Consider the following 26247-nt stretch of genomic DNA (forward strand, 5'->3'; position numbering starts at 1 on the left):
AAGAAGAAGTATCATCAAAAGTTAATGATGAAACATGGTTAGTTGACAGCGGGTGCACTAACCATATGACCAAGGAAGTTAAATACTTCATCACTCTTGATCAAAGCATAAAGGTTCCGATTAAAGTTGGGAATGGTCAACGTGTAATGACGGTAGGAAAAGGAAACTTCCAAGTGATGACAAGCCAAGGAGAGAAGATCATCAAAGAGATGTTTCTAGTGTCGGGTTTAGCAAGAAATCTATTGAGTGTATCTCAAATGATATCAAAAGGATACAAAGTCTTATTTGAAGACAATAGATGCTTCATCAACGATCCTCAAGGGAGAAAGATTCTGAACATTAAGATGAAGCATAAGAGTTTTCCACTCAGATGGAGTAACTTATACGCAAGTGCCTTACTAGTGAGTGAAGAAGAAGCCGCAGTTTCACAGGGAAAGATGGAGCAAACGGTTGATGTGATTGACTTGAATGTTGATCCATTGGAGAACTAAGGAGGAAGCTGTTAGTGTCCCACATCGACAAATAAAGAGATTTGTGGACAATATATAAGTGTGTGGTAATCCTCCACTCTTGAGCTAGCTTTTGGATGTGAGTTAGGCCCATTACTAATATGGTATCAGAGCCCAAGCTTCTAATTATTCGATTGTGGGTTGTCCATTCCCACAAAACTTCACGCTTTAAATGTCTAATCCTGAGCGTGAGGGGGGGGGGTGTTAGTGTCCCACATCGACAAATAAAAAAATTTGAGGACAATATATAAGTGTGTGGCAATCCTCAACTCTTGAACTAACTTTTGGGTGTGAGTTAGGCCCATTACTAATAGAAGCTTGGAGTCAGACCAAAACTCAATTAAGAAGGAGTGTTAATCTATATTTGAGTTTAGTCCAATGTCTGTGGCGTGTTGTTTCGTCGTTTTGTTACGTAAAAACGGTTATGTGTTTTTTCAAGAGTCACAAGGAAGAAAAGATGCAACTCTTAACCTTCATGTCTGTTGGAAGTCTATTTAAAGTGTTGTTTGTAATGTCAGAAAACATTTGTTGTTCATGTGTATACCTACCATTTCAATAAGAGAGAAATTTTCTTGTCACGCAAGTTTCTAGGTTGATCACAATCAAAGTAGAAGTTATCGTGATACAAACTTTGACTCTGCCTCTTTAACTCTGTTCTCTTTATACTTTGTTCTGAGTCAGAAAATTTTAGTTTCTAACATCCTAAACATCAATCCTCGAGTTTTGAATGATTTGAAAGAAAAAATAATTAGTGAGCTTATTGGGATTTATCTTTGTTTCTGCTTTGATTCACAGATAATGCTAGATATCAATCTTTTTCGAGCGAATCCAGAGGTGATCCGGGAATCTCTACGGTGCCGGAAATCTGCCAGCATTGAAGTCATTGACGAGATAATCATGCTCGACAAAGTATCGCGTCAGCGTACGTACATTAATCCCTTTTTCAACGATCGTTTAGTTTCTCTCATTACAGATTATGCTTAATGTTATCAAATCTTTGTGTTTCAGGTCGATATGAGTTTGATTGTTTCCGAAAAGAGTTCAACAAGCTGAACAAGGAAGTTGGCTAGCTCAAAACTGTTAGTTTATTTCAATTTTCTTTTGTTTGTTTATGTTGTTGAGTTAAGCGTATAGATTCATGGGGCTTATACATAGGATCTGAAAAAAAATATTTGAAAAAATTTACTAACCAAGTCACGTAACTATATGAGTTTGTATTAGTGAGTTTTACAGAAATTTATGGACCTTAGTTCATACATGACTGAGTTCTTTCATGTTTCTTTATAATATAGTCTGGTACGGATGCGACTGAGCAGATTCAGCAAATAGAGATTTTGAAACAAGATTCTACGGAGAAAGAGTCGCAAGTTCATGAAGCTTATGCTGCTTTGGAAGCCAAACTGGCAACAGTAGGAAATCTCATCCATGACTCGGTTCCAGTTGGTCTTGACGAGGCAGATAATGTCTTGCATAAAGTTTGGGGTGAAAGGCGGGTTGCTTCACCTGGTGAGGAGCTGAAAAACCATGTGGAGATGACAAATACCTTATTGCAACTTCTGAGCAACCTCTTTGCGCATAATATCAAGATGAATGGCTCCATCCAACCGAGCTTCCCATAAGTATGTAGACGTAGATGATTTTTTTTTATGTACATCCAAAGGAAAAAAAATTATTCACACCATCATGGTTATTTGGTCCAGATATTCCGGTTGGTCGCCATGCTTTAGAAAAGAAGCTCATTCCCAGTGGAAGAGATACACTTGGCATTTTCCGTGTTCACCACTTTGATAAAATTGAGCAATTTTGCATGACGAATCCTAATGATTCATGGGCAATGCTCGAAGAGATGTTGAAGAACTTGGAAGATTTTTACCAATCGCTTAAACTTCCATACCGATTCAGGTCAGTTGTCTCTGGAGCTTTGAACAACGCAGCCGCAAAAAAAGTATGACTTGGAGCATGGTTTCCTGCGTCAGGGATTTTCAGAGAGCTCGTGTCCTGTTCCAACTGTACAGACTATCAGGTTTGAAGGCTTGATGTTAGATACGGTCATAAAAAGAGCAATGAGGAGACGAAGCAGTATATGCATATGCTCAATTCAACTCTTACCGCTATAGAGAGAACCATATGCTGCATTCTCTATAAGGTTTTAACTCCTTATAAACCACCATAGCATGTCAGTCTTTGATTAATAAGAATAGAAGCAGAAGCGTACCTTTTGGATCCTTGATTTATGCTCTGAATTTGGCTATGGTTATTCCACAACAAATCCTGAATAGCTGTAGGTCTCTATTGATGAGATGCATAGAGTTTCTGTATTTCTTGTTAGGGTTGCTGCGGCCTGCGGGGACCATAACCTCTCTATTTATATAGAGAATAATTTCTAATTCGGCCGTCATCAAATTAGAAATTATTGAATGTATCCTCACATTAATTTTACATAACACTTATGCCCCTTAGTCTTTTCTGTAATACCAAAGTGACCACATAAGTTTTGACTACTTTTGAACAATGACCCTAACACATTGATTATACATGTGTGACCCCAAATAATTTTTTACAATCTCCCACTAGGTCACATGTGTATCTGAAAATGTGATAGACTTTATGAGCTCAAAATTTTCATTATATATTAGGGCATAAACAATCACGTCCATTAACTATAGCAACATAGGATCATTGCGGTCTTCGTTATAGCAATCATAACTAAACCTTCCATGGTCACTGAAATCAGTATAGTCAAATGACATAGATCAATTATGAAAAGTGTGGCATGAAAATCACATGGAAAGTGATTAATACATGTCGATTTTCAACTGGTCCTACTTTATTGAGAGTCTTTAACTTTATTGCACAAAGTGTAAACTGAAAACTTATTTCTGATCAGAATAAAATGTGCTTAAACACAACCAAAACATAGAATCCAAAAACAAATGACAAACTCCCACTAAACCAAATGACCATCAAACACTGAAACACCCATTCGAGCAGTATGCTCATGAAAGACCTTGGGTGGAATACCTTTTGTAAGAGGATCAGCTATCATGGAGTTTGTCCCTAAGTGTTCTATGGAAATCTCTCCACTTTGTACTCTCTCCTGAACAACCAGGAACTTAATTTCAATAAACTTGGACTTTGTCGCACTCCTATTTTTGTTGGAGTACAAAAAAGCTGATTTATTGTCACAATATATCTTTAGTGGTCTTTTAATTCCTTCAAGAATTCGCAGCCTTGTGACAAAATTCTTTAGCCAAAGTCCTTGATTGGATGCCTCAAAAACTGCTACGAATTCTGCTTCCATTGTGGAGGAAGCTACGAGTGATTGTTTTGCACTACGCCATGTAATAGCTCCACCAGCCAACAGAAACACAGTCTGACGTGGACTTTTTACTATCTTGACATCCAACAAAATCAGAATCAGAATACCCAAGGATCTCCAAATTATCTGATCTCTGATATTTGAGCATAAAATCTTTTATTCTTTGCAGGTATCTCATTACTCTTTTGGCTGCTTTCCAATGGTCCAAACCTGGATTACTTAAGTATCTGCCCAAAACTCCAACAATGTGCGCCAAATCCGGACGCATACAAACTTGAGCATACATCAGACTTCCTACTGCAGATGCATAAGGAATCTTTTGAATTTCCTGAATTTCCAAATTTCCTTTAGGGCACTGACTGAGAGAGAATATATCTGCTTTAGCGACTGGGGTATCACTTGGTTTGCAATCCTGCATGCCAAATCTCTTGAGTACTTTATCGATATAGTTCTTTTGTGATAATCCTAGAATACCTCGAGTTATATCTCGATGACTCTGGATCCCTAATACAAAAGATGCTTCACCAAGATCTTTCATCTTAAAATTTTCCTTAAGAAATCTCTTGGTCTCATGCAACATGCCTATATCGTTGGTGGCCAGAAGTATGTCATCAACATACAATACCAAGAAAATAAACTTACTCCCACTGAACTTCTTATACACACAATCTTCGACCAAATTCACCTCAAAACCAAAGGAGGTGATTACCTCATGAAACTTGTGGTACCATTGATGAGAAGCCTGTTTTAGCCCATAGATGGATTTCTTTAACTTGCATACCATTTTATTTAAATCACCTATTACAAAGTTTTCTGGTTGCTCCATATAAATTGTCTCACCAATGTTTCCATTGAGAAACCCTGTCTTGACATCCATCTGATGAAGCTCTAAGTCATAATGTACAACAAAGGCCATGATTTTTCTAAAAGAATCCTTTGATGAAACTAGAGAAAAGGTTTCTTTATAGTTAATCCCTTCTTTCTGAGTATATCCTCTAGCCACTAGATGAGCCTTATACCTCTCAACATTACCACTTGAGTCCAATTTGACTTTAAATATCCATTTGCAACCATTGGTTTATTTCCTTCCGGTAACTCGACATTGTTCCAAACTTTATTGTCTAGCATTGACTGATACTCTTCTTCAGAAGCTTTAACCCACTTATCTGATTTGGAACTACCCATTGCCTCACGGAAGTTGATAGGATCATCTTCCAACTGGATTTGATTTTCCTCTTGTTCCATAAGAAACACTATGTAATCATCTGGAATAACGCTTCTTCTTTCTCTATTGGATCGCCGCAAAGGCACTTGTTCTTGTTGCACCACTTCTTGAGGATCTTTAATTTGACATTCATGTTCGATAACATCGTCATCTTCATTTGGAGGAAGGATTTCTGTATCAACTTGAGGTTCCAAATTTGCATTGTCAAAAGCAACTATATGAATCAGATTAGAAACTGAAACCGATTCTTCCTCAAAGATGATGTCCTTAACTTTAGTTCTCCCCCCGAAATCAATATCCTCAAAGAACGTGGCTATTCCCGTCTCAAAAATAAATTTCTGTGTGGTATCATAAAACTTATAGCCCCTAGATCGCTCCGAATAACCAACAAAGTAACTGCTCACAGTTCTAGAGTCCAATTCTTCTCATATGGCCTGTAAGGCCTAGCCTCAGCTGGACATCCCCAAATGTGCAAATGCTTAAGACTAGGTTTTTTACCAGTCCAAAGCTCATAAGGTGTTTTTGTAGTTGCTTTAGTTGGTACTCTATTAAGAATGTAAGCCGCAGTCTTTAGTGCCTCTCCCAAAAGTGATTCAGGCAAGGTGGAATGACAAATCATACTCCTTACCATGTCCTTAAGAGTGTGATTGCGTCTTTCAGATAAAACATTCATACTGGTAGAACCAGACATAGTGTTTTGAGGAACAATTCCACACTCCTTCAAGTATCTGGCAAATGAACCTGGACGTTGTTCGCCTGAACCGTCATACCGATCGTAATATTCACCACCACGATCAGATCTGACAGACTTTATCCTTCGCTCAAGTTGGTTCTCAACTTCAGCCTTAAACTTATTGAACATGTCTATAGACTCTGACTTTTCATGAATAAGAAATAAGTATGCATATCAAAAATAATCGTCAATGAATGATATGAAGTATTGTTGACCGTTTCAAGAAGCTGTGGGGAATGGTCCACAAATATCTGTATGTATCAACTCAAGGACTTCCGTAGCTCTATATGCACCTAATTTCTTCTGTTTAGTCTGTTTTTCTTTAATGCAATCCACACAGACATCACAATTTGTGAATTCAATAGAACTCAATATACCATCTGACACAAGTTGCTCAATTCTATTTCTAGAAATGTGACCTAAGCGTTTGTGTCACAGAGTTCCTGAACTTGCATTTTCAAACTTTCATTTAGTACCCCTTGATTCAACACTTAAACTTTCATCATGAGAAGTTACAGTGTCAAACATATAAAGAATCTGATTTTTCATAAGTGTACCAGTTCCAATTAAAGTTGAATTTAAAGACAAAGTAACTTTTCCATTCTCAGTTAGACAAGAATAACCAGATATGTCTAAATAAGAACCAGAAACCAAATTATGTCTAAATGACGGTACAACAAAAGTGTCTTTCAAATCCAAAAAACAACCAGTACTAAAGAACAGTCTAAAATTCCCAATTGCCTCCACAACCACCGCAAAACCATCAGCCACATGAATGCTTCTTTCAGCTTCAGTTGGTTTTCGGTAGCTCAGACAACCCTGTAATGAAACACTGATGTTAATAGTTGCACATGAGTCTAACTACCAAGTGTTTCTGGGTACTTCAATTAAGTTCAGCTTAGAACAGACCATAGCAAGGAACATACCTTTCTTACCACGCCAAGTATGGTACTTTTGGCAGTCTTTCTTCATGTGTCCAGTTTTCTTGCAAAAGAAGCAGGTATCTTCATCCTTACTCTGCTTCTTTTGAGATGGACCTTTAACAGCATCATTCTTAACAATCTCAATTTTCTTTCTTTTACCCTGACCTTCAGAGGTGTTCACCATATGAGCACTTTCAGACCTTTCTTGTTTCATCCTATACTCGTTCACACAATACAAAATAAGCTCATTAAGAGCCCATTTCTCGTTACGTGTGTTGTAACTGGATTTTAATTGATTGAATTGAGGAGGTAGGGAGTTCAAGACAAAATGTATGAGCACTTCTTCTGGAAGCTCAATCTTGAGTGTCTTGAGTTTTGAAACAATGTTGGACATTTCCAAAATGTACTCCCTTATGTTTCTTTTGCTGTGATACCTCATGGTACTAAATCGATACAGTGGAGAACTTATTTCTGCCTTATCGCTACTCGCAAAACGCAAGTCCATCTCAGCAAGGAACTGTTTGAGATCAGAGATCTGCTCATTACCTCTAAAGATTTCTGGAATGGTGTCCAAAATGATCATTAAACCAATGCAATTAAACATTCCCACTTCTCATGAACCGCCTTATACTCAGCAGTGCTGGTATCTATAGGAGAAGTAGGTTGTTCTTTCCTTAACGTAAAGTCAAGATCCATACACCCTAGAACAATCTTAACTTTACTTTTCCATTCCTTGTAATTGGAACCGGTAAGTGTTGGAATTGAACTTAAGTTTGCAGATACTGCAGTAAATTTCGCTGCAAAATTGAACAATCTTTATTAGTAATTTACTACTAAACCGAATTAAATCAATAAATAAAAATAAACAATTGTACAACCCATCTCAGGATATCAAGTGCAAATTAATATCAAGTCTTTGGACGGTAATATTAACTACTAGTGATACTCTTGTTGTAACAATCAAACACTGACAATAATGCATGATAAACAATAAAACTATCTTTGGATCGATTTATCATTCACATGGTTATTCTTAATAATCATCACATGTTTATTATCACATGTATGTATGTTATTCGGCCAAATACAAAACCTACCTTTGGGTCGATTTAATATTCGCATGAATATACATACACACATAACATTTAATATTATCCATGAAAAAAATATCCACAATAGAGGTTATTTTGGCAACATATTGCATCAATTAATCCACTTCAAATATTAAACTTGTACAATCAAAGATATTTATTGATTAGAAGTTTAATTATATTATTGCACAGACATATAAGATAAAGTCTGGAGGTTCTATATGCAAGAATGTTAAAGCGGCAGAACGGTTGAAGACAGATTGGAAAAGCCCTGCCCATGTAGTGCAACCTGGGTTTGAATCTTAGTGGAATATAACCAAATTCGGGCTTTAATGAAACTTGGGCTTAAATGCAACTTCAGTCAAAATTGGGTCCATGCCCAGTTCGACTTAACCATATGAAGTGCACAGTTTCACTAACAAACTTTTTAAAAATTACAAAAATGCCATTGTCTTCACCCTTAGGGTTTACAGCCGCCAAGGCTGAAATCAAATCTGAATTTTGCTCAAAATTTTCGAAAAAAAAAACTTTATGAGCATGAAACTTTAAAAATTTTCAAAAGTTAAATCCAATAATTGCTCCCAGAAAATTTCGAAATATATATATAATTTTTTAGAAAACAAAACCATATGAGCAATAATATAGATCTGAATTAGCAAGAAATTTAAACATGTTTTTCTCTAGAACAATTACATAAAGCCAGACTAAACATGTTTAATCCAGATCTAAGTTTTAAAAATAAACCACAAATCCCAAAATACTTATCAAGACATACACTTTAGAGAAAAATTAAATTCAACAATCTAATTTTTTTCATAAAATTAAATCCGAATTTATTTTTTAAAATAACCTGATTATCAAACAGAAACTGAACATGATGACCCTGATACCAATTGTAAGGTTTTAAATCCTTATAAACTACCATAGCATGTCAGTCTCTGATTAATAAGAACAGAAGCGGAAGCGTACCTTTTGGATCTATGATTTATGCTCTGAATTTGGCTATGGTTCTTCCATAATAAATCCTGAATAGCTGTAGGTGAGATTGGTGAGATGCATAGAGTTTCTGTATTTCTCGTTAGGGTTTCTGCGGGGACCATAACCTCTCTATTTATATAGAGAATAATTTATAATTCAGCCTGTCATCAAATTAGAAATTATTGAATGTATCCTCACATTAATTTTTCATAACACTTATGCCTCTTAGTCTTTTCTTTAATACCAAAGTGACCATATAAGTTTTGACTACTTTTAAATAATAATCCTAACACATTGATTATACATGTGTGACCCCAAATAATTTTTTACATTCTCGAGACCTACCAGCGAGAGGATGGTGTGGACATCCCTAAGCTTCTGCAACCTTTTACGGGACGGAGTGACGTTTTTGCCCTTCAAAGCTAAGTCCTTAGACCATCTCCAATGGTAAGCACCCTAAAAATGCAGTGCTTAAATTTTTTTTTAATTAAAATATTTAAAACATTATTATTTTATAAATAACAATTACTTCATTGATTTTAATTTCAAACATACATTACATTAAGAAAAAGCATATAAAACATAAGTTTGGAAAAGAATGAGTCAAAGGAGAATAGAGAGAGAAAGAGTTCAATTGAGAGGAAAACAATAAATAAAAAATAAAAATGTTTCAACCAACCCGAAGCTGCCACGACAGAATTGCTTAGAGTCTCTAAAAATGCTTAGAGCATCATTATCGCTGGTTTTTAATAGATTTTTAAAGAAAATTTAATAATAAATATAATTAAATGGTACATTTAATTTAAAAAACGTTTCTTATTTGGGAATCATAAGATAAGTTTCTTCCGCCACGTGTTTGCACATGAATGGTTAACAAAATATAATAAAAAAATATATCTGAATTTTTGTATTAATATATTTTGTGGACCACATTTTTCAACAAAATATAATAATAAAAAATTACATAAAAAATCTATATGGATTTCTGTAATAATGATTGTTTTAGGGAAACACCAATGCTTAAGATTTAAACCATTAAATCTTTATTTTTGTCCAATTTTTAGCTAAATACCTCTTAAGCATCCTTCATTGGAGATGCTCTTAGCTGCCAAGAAGACCAAAGGCAACAAACCTTTTTGCTGTTATCTTTGATAAGTCAAACCATTAGCCACTAACATAATTTGGTTTTTTTTTTAATACGATGATGGATTCTTTATATTGCTCAAAGTGGAAATTGCATATGACGTTTCTCTTTTATATAAGTACTTTTGTTTAGTCATGTTCTCAGTTGTGTTTTATTCCTCTCTTCTCTGCTTTGCTCTGTTTTTGCCTGGTGATCTGCTTCACTCTTTTTTTCTCCCTACACTTTCTCCCTACACGCATCTGGGAAAAAACACTATTTGCTTTTGTTTTTGGGTTTTTGCAAACAAAGCTTACTGATTCACAAAACATCATTTCAGTAAAAATATAGAAATAGATTAATTGGTTCAAAACATAAATTTTGAGACAAAAATTATTAATTAGTTGAGTTTATTAATTTATCGAATATTAATTAGAGTTTTTACTGTTGTTTGTTTTCTAAATATAAACTGAAAAGCAAAGCTACAAACTATATAAAAAAAACTCAAAAACAAAAAAAATTAATGTACAAAACTAACGCCCTAAAAGGTCGAAGATTCAATTGTATACAATAGATGGAAATCAAGGAAATTAAAATACAAGAAATGGAAAATCTAATATATAAAAAGGTAAATGACAAAAAGGAAAGGAAGGAAATAAACTATAAAATTGGTAAATGACAAAATGGAAATTAATATAAAAAATATCCGGAGAAGGTAAAAGACAAAAAGGAAGTTAAGGAAATGAATTCTACAAAAGGCTGAATAATCCAAGAATTAGAGGACCGTTCTTTGCATAGAGCATAAATGTTTTTCTTGTTACCAAAAGTGTAAACTAGTTAATAAGCCTCTCGAGTTTGATTACTCTCTACGTTATCTGCTAATGTCAAACGGCAAAGAGTCTTATTCGCCGGTTAATATGCTTAATCTTCCTGATGAAATACTGTTGAATTGCTTATCCCGCGTCTCGAGATTATACTACCAGACTCTCTTCTTAGTCTCCAAGAGGTTTCGCTCTCTCATTGCATCGCTTGAGCTTTACGAAACCCGAACGCTCTTAGACCGGACCGAGAATTGTCTTTATTTGTGCTTAAGTTTCAGTTTTGGTTCTGACCCACGTTGGTTCACTCTATGCAGAAGACCAACTCGAAACCCTAACCCTAAGACTAACTCAGGATGGTTCACTCCCTGCTTTAAACCATATAAGAAATCAAGTGACAAACTCATGGTCTCGGTCCAAACACACGATTGTTCTCCTCCACTTGCGTGGTCTCGTACTGCAATTGGTTCAAAGATCTACGTGATTGGCACAAAAAGGGATCATAGGGTCTTCTTCATGGACTGTCGTTCTCACGCCTGGCACGAAGCTCCAAGCATGCAGATTTTTCGAAAGTGGGAAACCGTGAGTGTTCTTGATAGGAAAATATATGTAGTGGAAGGCTGGACCGGGCCCGGTTATTCGGATTTGATGGAAGTTTTCGACCCAAAAACCCAAATATGGGAGCATGTGCCAAGCCCTAGAGCAGAGATACTCAACCAGAGTCTCATATTAAGAAGCTTAGCCCTGGACGGAAAGCTTTACGTGTATGGGAGTGATAAAACTATGGTTTATAAGCCCAATGAAAATACATGGGATGTGGTAGAAAATTCTGAGACGAGGCCTTTGATTATTGGTACCTTTTTTCCTTCTTGCGTAATTGATAACGTAATGTACTGTTCTGTAATGTTGAGAGTGCTCCAATGGTACGACTCCGAGGGAAGATTGTGGAGAGTTTTCAAGGGTTTGGAAGAGCTTCCTAAACTACCAAAGTGTCGTAGTCGTGTGAAGTTAGTAGATTATGGTGGCAAGATTGCGGTTTTGTGGGAGAAGAGAGCGAGTGCTATTGGCTTTGACAAGAAGATTTGGTGTGCTGTGATTGCGGTCGATAGGCGCAGCGATCATGAGGTTTATGGCAAGATTGAGTGGTGTGATGTTGTGCTTACTGTCCCGAGGTCATGTCGTTTATTGCAATTTCTTGCTGTTAATGTTTGATCAATAAACCACATATTAGCCATTATTAATGTAATTTTTTTTTCAACATGGTTTACACGTTTGAACTTGAAGGATGCTTCGATACTGCTTTAAGAAGAATGCATATGCTTAGGCATTTTCTCTCCCGAGAAGTAATCTAAGTGTTTAGGTATGTTGTGCAGACAATCTATGGTATGTACAAACGACTAAACGACGACTGTTGTATCACTTAAAATAAATGCCTCCCAACAAATATATTTTCTTTTATAGAAAGAAAGATTAAATAAAGAAAATATAATAGCTTGAAAAGTAAAAGAGTATCTAAGCAGTAGACAAATGTAAGTCTGGTATATATTTTTTTAAGAGCTCAGATAAGCTCAAGGAACAATGCTTCTTGTTTGCTGCTCAATCCAACATCGTTCAGAGTCGACTCACTTTCTCCATCCCCAAACGCATGCCGAGGGTACGGCCTCACCTGTTTCATCACATAAACAAAAGTTAGACAAGTGATTTTAAAACCACCCCATCAAGGACCAGTCCTGAGGGAAAAACCGGTCCTGCATATCATTTTTGCTTTACAATATGGCAGTTTACAACATCTTTAGGCATGGGTTAAGAGAGATTTTATTGATAAGGATGCAGAAGTTTTACCAGTCTGTAAGTCTTGGGTTTCACCACTCTGGCAATGTCTATAAAGTCGAAAAGAGACTGCAAAACACAACCGTTATTTAAGTATAAGATTTGAGTAAATACAGTAAGCAAAGTGAAATGGATTTTCGGGAAAACTCACTTGGAGTTTGTCGGATTTAAGGAACCGGCGGCCACGTCGAGTTCCATCTGGCATCCGGACGAGAAGAGTAATGGCATTCTCTTCATCTCCTTGTGGCTCCTTAGGCAGAGACGCTTCTTTTGCAACTAGTTGCCTCTCTAGCTCCTGCATCAGAATTCAGAGGAAAGTACACTAAATCAGTAACAAAAGATTAGCCTTCACTAGAACTTGTGCAAAACCAGCCTAAATAGCAGCAATACGCTAAAACAGATTATTATTCACAATCATTGTATGGTATAGAGATCCATCTTTCTGAAACAAAGAAAGGGGTTTCGAAGGTGCATGTGGCTTAGCTGATCTTTCTTTATCTACTAGCAGGAGTCTCGGTAACAATCCGGAATCAAGAATTAAGGAAAACTTGTTTGAACCGGCTTTAGAAAGTGGGTTATATGTGAAAACAGAAACGGCACCTGTTCCTCCTCGAGTTTTCTTTGAGCTTCTTCTTCTTTTTTCTTCTCTTCCTCCAAAAAAGCCTTCCTAGCAGTTTCTTCCTCTAACTGACGTGCTTCAGCATCTCTAATGGATTTCAGTTCTTTATCTCTGTCAGCTTGCAGGGATGCGAGATACTCATCATCCTGATACGAAATTTTATTATCACCAATAACCCTCAATAATATAAAGGGGTTTACTCAAGAAACTAGTAAGTGCTGCCTAACCTGCTGTTCTCGAATCAACCTCTGAGCTGTCAATGAAGGTGAGGGTGGACGCGGTGGTGCTCTCTGCTGAGGAGGTAAGAATGGAACATGATTATATCCAGTTTCAGGAATGCCACCAAACATGGCTGCCTCGAGCATCACAGCTTCATCATGTTCCTCAGACGAAATGCCTCCCCACTTAAGCATAGACAAAAGAGTATCAGTAATGACATGGACAAGCTACTCTAGGATTCTTAACTGTAAAGTCATACTGGTATACTAGTCTGGTCTCGATGTGCGAAAACGAAACAGATTTTATTGATACCTCAGAAGGAAACCGACTGCCACTATCCGCTGGATCTTCTGCTTCAGGACTCCGGCTCCGAGAACGGTCAGCGTTAGGTGGGGGCACGGATCCAGACGCCGCACGTCTTGGCCTGTGTCTAACAAGAGGTTCCTCGTCCACATCATCAGAGTCATCCTCAATTGGTGAGCTAGGTGCTGCCAGTCTAGATAATATAAAAGACAACTTGTTAGGCCTCTCTATTAGACAAACACCAGTAGATACACCGCTTGACAGAAGATTTTGCAACTGCAGATATTAAGCTCAGGGGTAACACAGTAGCAAAGCGTTACAGACAAGAACCAACAAACCTTCCGTTCATGGCTTGGGTATCTTGAAGTCCTTGAGCAGCAGCCGTTTCAGAAGCTCCTATTTCTGAAGTTGAGGCTTTATACCCTTGATTGCGCAAAACTTCTTCCTCCGCTGACTGCACTCGTTTATGTTAAACGAGATCACAGAGAGATGGAAGAAAAAACAAGAGGAGAGGAGGAGACAGCCACAGACCTTCAATGACATTGTGACAGCTTTTGCTATGTCATCATCATCTCCCATGTGAGACGGCCTCTCTTCAGGCAAAGGATTACTTGATCCCTATAAAAGAAATAAAATTTTGCTAAATCGATATGCGAAGATAAACAAGAAGACAAAACCAATTACTGCCGCATTCTCTTAGAAAAGCTTACCTCAGCCTCCTTTTTTGAGGCCTCAATGGCAGCTCGGATCATCTCTTCTTCTATATCATTGTAATCTTGAGCATTATTGGGTGCAGGAGCAGCATGTATACCTTGCCTACTTCTTGTTGTTGGTACAAAGCTAATATCATCATCGCTCTCTTCATCTACAATAACCGTCCCTTGGGTAGCTGGACCCTGAACATGTGCTGTTTCTGTCACATCCTCGATAGTAGGAGCATCACGATATCGTTCTGATGGCCCACTGCTTTCCTTAACCTCTATAGGTATCTGCCTAACCTCTCTGGGATGACTAACAAATGGAGGTGGGCGTGGCATAAGAGGATCATTATCAAATATACTTCTACCAAAGTTTGAATCAAGAAGCGAAAAGGGCCCTGTTGTTCTAGCTGCATTGAGAAGAGATAGAGGATTTTGTGCAGCCGGAATCACATCATCTATATCCATTGCATCGTCGTCAAGGACATTCACTGGTGCTTCACGTACTCTGCACAACGATCATAAGAAGGTACCACACACAAGAAATGATAATTTTTCGGGGAAAAAGATAAATATATAGGTTTCAAATCATCAGTGAGATGGATGGCATACGCATTTTGATCTCCCTCGCTGAAATATGCATTCACAGCTTGATTAAGATCACCACGATGCTCCTGCAATAACAAAAGGAAGGTAAGATTGGGACAAAAGATCAATCATGTATACGCAAGTACAAGCCTTATATCGATACTAAGACAATACATATCAGCCTAATAAGAATAAAGCAACCACAAGACAAAAAGAAAGAAAAACCAAACTGTAATACATCTAAACAAGTATAGGCTAGTCTAAATCAGCAGTCAAACTCGAAGAATTTCTCTGCGAAATTGACGAAAATCATACAATCATCAATGAACAAGTTTAGTATATGATAAACGCGAGAATTCAGTAGAAACCGTACTGCTAATCACCAATGTAAGAACAGAAACGCTTCTAGAAACTCAATTAAACCATCCAATGACCTAAAATTCTGAAAATCAACTTCGATTACAGCACTAACCATCAGAGATTTTAATAAGAAAAAGAACCAAAAAGAGTAAGAGAAAAGCATCCGATAATCAAACGATCGTCTTCATCGAACTTTAACTTTATCGACTCGAGAAACTTCCAAAAAATCATCCAAACCCAAACAAGATTGCATCCAAAGAAAGGGAAGAATCGCGAAAAGGACACAAAGAAACTTAAATCCAGATGAGTAAATTCGAATCACCTCGAGCTTCTGAACGGCGACGACGTCTGAAGCGCCGGTGATGCTAATGAAAGTGTCGATTGCTTCCTGATTCGGTGTCGCCATAAGAGACGAAAAACGAGAGAATCTGAGAGAAGAAACTTATGATTGTTGTGAGCTTTTTCGTCTTCTAGGAATTGGAGTGAGGAAGGGGAAAAGAAAAAGATGTTCTTATTGTTTTTGTTGTGAATGGGATTGGATCGGCGAGACTCGTCGTTTTGAGCTCTCTTTTTTTTTTTGGTTAATTGATTTTAATTCCTTAAAAACCGTTTTGGGCTTTTTCTCTTTTGTTTTCTTTTTGTTTTTTTTGTTGGGTCGTTTGGAGATTTATGTGAAGTGTAACCGCCTAGAAGTTTCTCTAATGTTGTAACTTCTAGGCTATGTTGTAACTTCTAGGCTAATTAAAAATTAAGGATAAATTGTTGACACATTACTGAATCAATCATCAAATCATTTTAGTAAAAGAGAGTATTTACAAAATTTGGGGTTTGATGTACTCTCAGCACAATCAATTATTAACAAAATTGGCTAAACTAAATGTGTTTATCACATTTTAATAACCAGGACCGTGCCTATGTGACTGAAAAAGAAGCATTGGCTTACAGGCCCAAATTTTATTAAAAAAATCGAAGGCCCAAAGTAGAATAGGTGACAGCAGATTTTAGTTAAATTAAGCCCAATATTTAACTAATAAAAAGTTAGGGTAATGATGATGATAATTTATTGGCATGTGTTTTAACTTTTTCTAAAAAATCCTACATTGGTAAAATGTTAGCATAACTAACTCTTTGTAAAACTATATATACCTCTCATTATTTAGAATAAGATACAATAATTTCTTCTCTTTATTCACGATAATCTCTATATTTTTATCTTATTTTGAAAAAGGTGAGATTTAGTTTAAAAATTTAGGTATCATAATTTTATACCTTTCTCGGCCTTTGGCTAAAATAAAGTGAAGTATTTGTTCTATCGGTTTAATATCTAATAGGTGGGCTATTATGTTTTTTATTATTGGTTTTATATGAACTGAGACGATGATAGTTATTATTTATTCAATACAATTTAGATTGATTTTATATGAATTTAATACGATGAGGGTCTTTTTTAAAAGATTTATTCAATACAATTTAGATTGATTTTATAGAAATTTAATACGATGAAAGTCTTTTTTTTTATGTTCGCTTACGGGTTTCGTATCTCTGAGAACGGCTCTGGTAATGACTGAACTATTTCTAGTTTGTCAAATTTATAATGCATTATGAAACTTGATTATAGAGGTGCTTAGCGTAGACTGTGGAAGGTGTAAACCCATTTTACAGTTTTAAAAGTATATATACAGTGAATTAAGTGAAAGAGTACAAAGTTAAAAATTTAGCCCAAAAAAAGAGTAAATTAAATGTAAAATTATGGATTTTTATAAAAGAATTTAATAAACTTTCAAAACTATACAAGATTTACAAAAAAAAGCTTAGAAAAAAGTATGTTAAAAAACGCATATGCTAGTAAAAATTTCAAGGGTGAAAGAAGGGGTAAAAATTTCAAGGGTGAAAGAAGGGGTTTGTGAAAAAAAACCCATAACCTTTATTTTTTTTTTCAAAATTGACCATCACCTTTGGAAAATGAAGGTGAATACCCTTATCTCAAAAGTCACCCGCAATATAACCCTTTTTTATATCAACGACATGGCATTTTGGGATGTTTGTAATAAAACACACGGAATGTAAACGTAGCGTTTCATCAATATCAAAACAACATGATGTTTTTGAAAATGTCAGCTAAACAACACACATTTTAAATTATTATACCCAAATTTATACTGGTACTGTGTCTGTGCTACATTTACAGTATAGAATCTATAGAAGGGATTTTATAGAAAACTGAGATACAGAAGGGACTTTTTAAACGGTTTTTTTGTGCAAAAAAAACCATCATTTTTAATTATTTTGCAAGATTGATCCTCACCTTGAAAAAATGTAGGTCAAAATGAATGTTATATCGGTGACAGTTTTCAAAATGCACCGTTTTAGTCATATGAATTCTCCTGCAGAATAATTTTTTTTTTTTTTGTTAAATCCTGCAGAATAATTTTATTAAAATTATTTGAAAAAAAAAAAAAAAAAAAAACAAAAATGTGTATCCCTTCTTCTTCCTCTTCTCTTCTCTCTCTTTCTCTTCTCCATCTACCTAAATAACAGATAATCTCAGGCAAACAAAATTAAAAATCAAACGCTTTTGTAAGTAGTTTACTTAAATCAAATCGAGGTTCAAACATCAATGATGACCACATCGCATCCGAATTTTTCGGGTAGACGAGCTTCATTTTGTTGGCTCGTAAAGCTTCAATTGTATTTGGAGAGATCAATTCCAAATTTATAAATAATTTATTTTTAAAATTAGGGTTTAAACGAATTGATACATATTATGTGAGAACAGAATCGAACTTCTTATGACTCTACTAATCAAACCCAGAAAAGTTTGAGAAAACCAAAATCTAACAACAACAAATTCACAGAAAGAAAAAAGATGTGAACCCACAACGTTGTAACCTAACCCATACAGTCTACCAATTTCCAGAAATAAGAGATTAACAGAGGCGTAAAGAGGTTTGATTCTCCATTATGCAGAAATTAAGGCAATTGTTGATCGAATTCTGAAACCCTAACTTTTAAGGAAAATTTAGCAAAATAAATTTGGGTCTAATATTTAAAATGTGTGTTGTTTAGCCTACAGTTTCAAAAACATCATGTTGTTTTTGATATTGATGAAACGCTGCGTTTATATTCTGTGTGTTTTGTCACGAAAATCCAAAAATGCTACATCATCAATATAAAAAGAATTATATTGAGGGTGGCTTTTGAGATGAGGGTATTGACCTGCATTTTCCAAAGGTGATGATCAATTTTGCAAAAAAACATAAAAGTTATGGGAAAAACCCGTGAAAGAAAAAGAAAAATTACATAAAAACAAGAGAAGAACGAACAACATATTCCAAAATTGACATTTTTTGGACTTTTGAACGATATTGGAATATACGAAAAGACTATGATACACAACAAACCCTAGGGTTTTAGAATCTCCATAAATCGCCGGGACGCAATTTGCGACCACCATTGCCCCTTCAAACACTACCGCCGTCTCCGGCCATGAAGTCACTTTGTTCTTTTCCGACCATCGTCCCAAATAGACGGTTTGTTACTTTTCAGGCAGTGTGTTTTTTTTTTTGCAAAATCTAATCAATATTCAGTCGATTTGAAATTTTTTGACAAGGGTACGGTTATCTTTTCTGGCGTGAAAATTTTGACCTTGAGCTAATTTGAAAGTATAGTATATGAAACTAACAGACTTTGTATAATCAAGAACAATTAGGGGTTCTCAAAAACGTATCCCAGTAAAGAGTTCTCTTTTTGTGTGTTTGTTTTTGTAACGAATTTTAGAAAAGTCAAAAACTTTTGCATAATTTGAACTTCATTTTTTTTTTTGTAGACACAAAACTCGGAGCCAAACGGCACTGATGAAGCCGAGTTTTGCTGATCTTCCGACAGTTCTTCTAGAAATTATAATGTCTCAACTTGTGTTAAAAGATAACATCCGTGCATCTGCTGCTTGCAAGTCATGGCTCGAAGCAGCAGTATCTGTTCGTGTAGTGGAAAAACATCCTTGGATTTTGTATTTCCCTAAACATGGCCACTTGTTTAAACTCTGCGATCCACTGACATGGAAGTCAAACCCTCTGAAACTACCAGAGCTAGCTGGATCAACTGTGTGTTACTCAAGAGACGGCTGGTTACTTATGCATAGATGTGAATCACAGGACACTTTCTTCTTCAACCCGTTTTCTAAGGAGCTCATAAGCTTGCCCAAGATTGACCTGTCTTTTCGGGAGATTGCGTTCTCTTGTTCTCCTACATCCGATGATTGTGTCGTGGTAGCGATACACTTTGCTGTCAGTATCAGCACTTGCTGTCCAGGAGCAACTGAGTGGTTTACTAAGCATCACATTATTTTTCCACCGTTTCAAACGCAAAGCAGACCGTTTCATAAGCAAAGCACGCTTCTATATGTCGATGATCAATTCTATGGCTTTAACGAAGCGATAGGCTGCTTGTATTCCTTTTACCCATATTCCCGAAGACTGTATGTTCATTCTTCTGCATGTATCGATCGTTATCAGCAGTCAAGTGGGTGCCAAAAAACAGTTTTCTTGGGAGAGAAGAAAGGAGAGCTCTTTCTCATATGTACAAGCGGTAACGAGAAGCCATTAGTGTAGAAACTAAAGTCGTATAAGCAAGAACACAGCTCTTTGTATAAGAAATAACTCTTCTTATTTGATGATTAGAAAATAGCTCAAAACTAAACATCCAAGCTTTTATGCTTATCTTGTGTTTATCACAGCTCAATAAACACATATATATAGGATTCTAATTTCCCTAAACCTACTTCTAAAAGAATAAGGAAAACGTCCTATTAAGGAAAATATCCTTTTAGACCTATCGTATTGTTAACCGACTTGTTAACAACGTCTTGGGCCTTGGGCTGAAGAAGCTTATCCAACATTCACCCCCTTAAGCTTCGAATCCGACTCCGAGAGATCTTGAACGCCGATCAGTCTTCTCATTGTCTTGAATTTGATTCTTGCGAGGGCTTTGGTAAGTATATCTGCACACTGTTCTTCGCCAGATACGAACTCCACCATGATCTGTTCATCTTCTACACACTCTCGGATGAAATGATATCTCTTGTGGATGTGTTTACTTCTTCCGTGAAAAACAGGGTTGCGAGTGAGAGCGATGGCCGATTTGTTATCAACACGAATTAGTGTCTTCTCATAGCTACGTCCAGTTATCTCACTCAACAAGTCTTGGAGCCATATAGCCTGCTTTGCAGCTTCCGTTGCAGCCATGAACTCGGCTTCACAAGATGATAGTGCAACCGTTTGTTGTTTCTGTGAACTCCAAGTGATGGGCGAATCGTCGAAGTAGAAAACATGTCCACTTGTGCTTCTTCCATCATCGACGTCCACGTTGTGGCTACTGTCGCTGTAACCGATTAGTTTCTTCGTTCCTCCTCTTTTGAATGTTAGACCGAAACCTGCAGTTCCTTGTAAATACCGCAAAATCTGTTTTAATGCTGTTCCATGTGACTTCTTTGGATCCTGCATGTATCGACTTGCAACTCCCACTGAGAATGCTAGGTCCGGTCTAGTATGAAGGAGATATCTCAGGCAACCAATTTTCCTGCGATACATTGTTGCATCTTCTGATTCCTCGTCTGGGGCTTTCGACAGCTTTAATCCAAACTCCATTGGTATATGAGTCGGATTACAAGTGTCTAGACCTGCTTCCTTTAGAATCCGTCGTGCGTATGCTTCTTGTTTCATCTCGATTCCTTCCTTGCTTTGTTTTACTTCGATGCCGAGGTAATACGTAAGTTTACCAAGGTCCGACATCTCAAATTTTGATGACATTCCTTTCTTGAACTCTAGAATGATCTCCAAGGTGTTTCCTGTAACAAACAGATCGTCAACGTATATTGCGACAATGAGAAGCTTTACTCCTTCTTCCTTGCGATATACTGCATTCTCCTTTGAACATTTTCGAAAGTTCATTCCTCTTAAAATCTGATCCAGTTTTGTGTTCCAGGCTCGCGGAGCTTGTCTCAATCCGTATAGGGCTTTTGAGAGTTTGAAAACCTTCTGTTCTTCTCCCTTCTTTTCAAACCCTTCAGGTTGAGAGACATACACATCTTCATTGAGTTCTCCGTGCAGGAATGCGGTCTTTACGTCCAGATGATGGATCTCCCATTCATTAGAAGCAGCTAAACTTACGAGTAATCGCACAGTTTAAATTCGAGCTACTGGTGCGAATACTTCGTCAAAATCAATTCCAGATTGTTGGACATAACCTTTGGCAACTAATCTGGCTTTGAATTTGTTAATAGTGCCATCTGCGTTTCTCTTGATTTTAAAAACCCATTTGAGACCGATGACTTTGACTCCCTTTGGTCTGTCAACTAAGGTCCATGTCTTGTTTTTATTAATCGAAGAGATTTCGTCTCTGCAAGCTTGAGTCCAATCTTCCGATTCTTTTGCTTCGTTGTAATTCAGGGGCTCATCGTTTATCGACAACAAGATTCTTTCACACTCGATGTCTGCTAGAAAAACATAGTCATCAAGGTGTTTAGGTCGAATTACTTGTCTTCCAGACTTTGTAAAACGTGGCTGTTCACCGATGAGAGGATCATCGGGTGCAGGATCCTCATGACTTTGTTCTTCTGTAGTTTCTACTTCGTTGTCGCTGCTTTGAACCTCTGTTTCTGCTTGAGTTTCTGTTTCGATATTGTCCTGGGGTAGCTCATTACTCTCTTTATACGGTCCGTGCCCTTCGTCTGTAATATTTCCCCAAGTCATACGAAACAACCCTGGCTCATCTTCTGCAGTTACTCCCTTCCAATTCCAACCAGTCTTCTCATCAAAAACTACGTCTCGGCTTACGATGATTCTTCTGGTAGATGGATTTAAAAGCCTGTATGCCTTAGTTCCTGGTTCGATTCCAAGATGAACTAAAACCTGTGATCGATCATCAAGTTTTTTAAGATGAGTGGTATCGACTTTGGCGTGAGCTAAACACCCAAAAACTCGAAGATGACCAATGTTTGGCTTCTTTTCTTTCAGACATTCGTAGGGTGTTTGACCTTTTAAGGCTCTTGTGGGCACTCTGTTGATCACGTATGTTGAGTGTCGTACAGCTTCTCCCCACAAATAATTTGGTACCCTCATTGCCTTTAACATACTCCTTGTCATCTCCATAAGGGTACGATTTCTTCTTTCAACCACCCCATTTTGCTGTGGGGTGTATGGTGCCGTGAAGTGTTGGTTAATCCCATTGCTTTTACAGAACTCTTGGAATTCACCAGATGTGAATTCACCCCCTCTATCTGTTCGCAATATCTTGATCATCTTCTCACACTCCTTCTCAACCAGATTTCTAAAAGCTTTGAACTTTTCCAAGGCTTCACTCTTTTCCTTCAACAGTATAGTCCACATATATCTTGTGCAATCATCGATGATTACAAAAATATAGCGGTTCTGGGCTAGCGTAGCTGGTGCGATTGGGCCACATAAATCGGCATGTAGTAGCTCCAATGCATGTGAGGATCGGTATTGTGTAGCGTTTGGAAAACTTTGGCGGGTTTGCTTACCAACTAGGCATGACTCGCATAGTTGTGTTTCTGTTCCGATTTTTGGCAAACCGTGTACCATCTTCTGCTCAGACATAGCTTTGATGGTCCTAAAACCAACATGACCGAGTCGGGCATGCCATCTCCATGTTTCTTCCTCGATCTTTGACTGAAGACATATTGGTTTCCCAATCTTGAGTTCTAGTTTGTAAAGGCGGTTTGGAGATCTTTCGACTTTTATTAGAAGTCTTCCAGCTTGATCATGTACCGTGAGATAGTTTTGCTTCATCCTGACATCACACCCATACTCGGTGGCTTGACCTAAACTCAAGATATTACTCTTTAGTTCAGGTATGTAGTAGATGTCGGGAATAAGCTGTTGCTCCCCTGTCTTTCCTTCGAATAGTATAGAGCCTTTTCCCTTGATCTCCACACATGATCCATCTCCAAATTTTACCTTTCCCCTGATATTTTCATTCAGCTCCAAGAAAGATGATCTTATTCCTGTCATATGATTACTTGCGCCGTTGTCTAAATACCAGACTCCGTCTTCTTTCTTTTCTTTTTCGTATTTTTTCGGCACAACATTGTCTTCATTGAGGAATACGATCTCGTGCATATAGAGGGCTTTGTCTGCTTCTTCGGTTTCTATCTTGTTCGCTTCTTGGGTTTGTTTTCTGTCAGGACAAACCGAGGCAAAGTGACCTGCTTTGTCACATCTGTAACAAATCACAGTTGATCTATCCTTCTTTTCTTTACTTTGTTTCGATTTGTCTTGAGGATTAGATGCTCCTCCTCTGCCTCGTCCCCTGTTTCCCCTGCCTCCTCGACCTCTGTTTCCTCTGCCTCCTCGAGAGTTACTTTGGTCTGTGTTTGCGTATAAAAGCTTGGCTTGTGAATCGTCTTCTTTAGTGTCTCCTTTGATTCTCTCTTCATAAGCTTTTAAACGTCCGATTATGTCTTCGAACCCTGTCGTCTTCAGGTCGAGTACTTGCTCAAGGGAAGCGACGATCTGAATGAATTTGCTTCGCGGCAAGCTGTTTAAAAATTTCTTTACTAACCGCTGCTCCTCAATCGTTTCTCCGAGTGCATTAGCTTTTGACGCGAGCTGAGACAGCTTCCCAGCAAAGTCGTCGATGGTCTCTGAGTCCTCCATCTTCATCTTCTCGAACTCAGACATCAAGGTCTGCAGTCGTGCCTCCTTGACACGCTCTGCACCTAAATTACGCGTCTTGATCGAATTCCAAATCTCTTTTGGTGAAGTCTGATCATTGATTTGTAATATTAGGTTTTCCGGGATTGATTGGTAGAGTAAACCTAATGCGATGTCATTCTTCTCAGGGTCTGTCGAGCCTGGCTCGATTGTTTCCCACGCTTTATGAAGTCGCAGCATTACTCTCATTCTCATGGCCCAAATCGAGTAATTTGTAGTTGTCAACATTGGGCATTGGATCGCTGAAGGAATCGTTTCCTTCCGAGCAGTTACAGTGGTCGTAATGGCCTTGTCGGAATCGGCTCCTTCTTCTGCCATACTTTCGGGTGTTGTCTTCTACTCGGCTTCTTCTCCTTCTTTGATTTGCTCTGCTACCAAATAAAGTCGTATAAGCAAGAACACAGCTCTTTGTATAAGAAATAACTCTTCTTATTTGATGATTAGAAAATAGCTCAAAACTAAACATCCAAGCTTTTATGCTTATCTTGTGTTTATCACAGCTCAATAAACACATATATATAGGATTCTAATTTCCCTAAACCTACTTCTAAAAGAATAAGGAAAACGTCCTATTAAGGAAAATATCCTTTTAGACCTATCGTATTGTTAACCGACTTGTTAACAACGTCTTGGGCCTTGGGCTGAAGAAGCTTATCCAACAGAAACTAGTCTCGTGGAAATGGGAAGAGATGAGTAACGCTATGCTTGATGGCTTGACAATCTTTGTCAGTTTATACAACTCTGAGTTGAGAACTAATCTGCCATGGATGAGGAACAATCTCTACTTCTCAAGGTTTGGTTACAATCGCAAGCGTGCGTCCTACTCGTTTGATGAAGACAGGTACACTCCGCCTATGAAATGGAACAGGTGGTTAGAACTTTGTCCTCCTCAATGCGTCTGGATTGATCCACCGAATAACGTTTTAGACATTTGTGAGAGAGCTTTGCATGAAATCTGATATGTTTATCTTTTGAAATAAACAAATTAAGACGTCATAATATTTGGGGTTATTTTGTTTTTCTTTTCTGATTCTATACAAGTCTTATCTTCAATTGACATTGAACGGTTTGTTTTATAGCTGAGAGAGAAACACATAATCTTTACAGCTACTTTCATTGCAAACGAAAAGAGAAAATTTCTTTGGTATAATAGTATTATTCTCTTAGATGCAAACCAGACAACAAAAACGCAAGATGTTCAGGAAAACTTATCTTGATCACCAGAAGAAAAGAAACATATCTGAAAGAAGAAGTCTTATATACATGCGTGCCAAACAAGTCTTTTAAAGTAAACAACAAAACATTTCAACGTCTCGCTGTCCTTCTGGCTTTAAAGAACATTTCTGTGATTGAGATCAATTCTTGATTCACTATCCAGAGTTTCTTCATTCAACGTTACAATTTGTAAATAATGCAAGTAACCACATTTACTAAGACTCAGAGGGAATGATTCCCATCTACATGGAAAATTTTGTAAATACGAGGCAAGAAATAGATTATAGATGCAAAAAAAAAGAAAAAGAAGAAGACGAGACACGGATCAGAAGCAACAAATTTCATCAATTTAACATATTGTAATCAATATTGTGTAAGGTTTTAAATCTTTATAAATTATTATAGCATGTCAGTGTCTGATTAATAAAAACAGAAGCGGAAGCGTACCTTTGGATCCATGATTTATGCTCTGAATTTGACTATGGTTCTTCCACAACAAATTCTGTAGGTCTCTGTTGATGGATGCACATAGTTTATGTATTTTTCGTTAGGGTTGCTGCGGGGACCATAGCCTCTCTATTTATATAGAATAATTCTAATCGGCCCGTCATCAAATTAGAAATTACTGAATGTATCCTTACATCAATTTTTTCATAACATTTATGCCCCTTAGTCTTTTCTTTAATACCAAAGTGACCACATAAGTTTTGACTACTTTAAATAACGACCCTAACACATTGATTATACATGTGTGACCCCAAATAATTTTTACAATCTCCCACTGGGTCACATGTATATCTGAAAATGTGATAGACTTTATGAGCTCAAAATTGTCATTATATATCAGGGCATAAACAAACACGTCCATTAACTATAGCAACATAGGATCATTGCGGTCTTCGTTATAGCAATCATAACTAAACATTCCATGGTCACTGAAATCAGTATAGTCAAATGACATAGATCA

General features: G+C 37.1%; 3 protein-coding genes and 1 pseudogene across 3 annotated transcripts; 3 read left to right on the top strand and 1 right to left on the bottom strand.

Annotated features, from left to right (window-relative positions):
* The first annotated feature begins 1307 nt into the window (after positions 1–1307).
* On the top strand, positions 1308–9229 carry LOC18014556 (annotated as a pseudogene).
* Positions 9230–10779: 1550 nt separating this feature from the next.
* Positions 10780–11928, top strand: LOC18014557 (putative F-box/kelch-repeat protein At4g11770). The gene has a single exon (XM_006396793.1). It carries the CDS (start codon positions 10780–10782, stop codon positions 11926–11928), a length of 1149 nt encoding a protein of 382 aa, XP_006396856.1.
* A 218-nt stretch (positions 11929–12146) lies between these two features.
* On the bottom strand, positions 12147–15858 carry LOC18014383 (plant UBX domain-containing protein 8). Its single transcript, XM_006396794.2, has 11 exons — positions 15656–15858; positions 14998–15059; positions 14398–14893; positions 14219–14305; positions 14026–14141; positions 13697–13880; positions 13393–13569; positions 13147–13311; positions 12698–12841; positions 12559–12615; positions 12147–12382 (listed from the first exon to the last, which is right to left on the bottom strand). The coding sequence occupies exons 1-11, from the start codon at positions 15737–15739 to the stop codon at positions 12275–12277; spliced, it is 1680 nt and encodes a 559-aa protein (XP_006396857.1). The 5' UTR covers positions 15740–15858; the 3' UTR covers positions 12147–12274.
* A 3311-nt stretch (positions 15859–19169) lies between these two features.
* Positions 19170–25024, top strand: LOC18014384 (F-box protein At4g00893). Its single transcript, XM_024154457.1, has 3 exons — positions 19170–19939; positions 20506–20509; positions 24728–25024. Exons 1-3 carry the CDS (start codon positions 19188–19190, stop codon positions 25022–25024), a joined length of 1053 nt encoding a protein of 350 aa, XP_024010225.1. The 5' UTR covers positions 19170–19187.
* The last annotated feature ends 1223 nt before the right edge of the window (positions 25025–26247 follow it).

This window comes from Eutrema salsugineum, unplaced genomic scaffold, assembly GCF_000478725.1.
Source record: "Eutrema salsugineum unplaced genomic scaffold, Eutsalg1_0 scaffold_3, whole genome shotgun sequence".
NCBI lineage: Eukaryota > Viridiplantae > Streptophyta > Magnoliopsida > Brassicales > Brassicaceae > Eutrema > Eutrema salsugineum.

Coding starts and splice junctions, on each gene's coding strand:
- LOC18014557 (XM_006396793.1), top strand. CDS start 10,780: ATGTCAAACGGCAAAGAGTCTTATTCGCCGGTTAATATGCTTAATCTT.
- LOC18014383 (XM_006396794.2), bottom strand. CDS start 15,739: ATGGCGACACCGAATCAGGAAGCAATCGACACTTTCATTAGCATCACC. Junction 14,142..14,218: donor CTGTCACAATGTCATTGAAG/GTCTGTGGCTGT, acceptor AAACGAGTGCAG/TCAGCGGAGGAAGAAGTTTT. Junction 13,570..13,696: donor GCAGTCGGTTTCCTTCTGAG/GTATCAATAAAA, acceptor TCTATGCTTAAG/TGGGGAGGCATTTCGTCTGA.
- LOC18014384 (XM_024154457.1), top strand. CDS start 19,188: ATGAAGCCGAGTTTTGCTGATCTTCCGACAGTTCTTCTAGAAATTATA.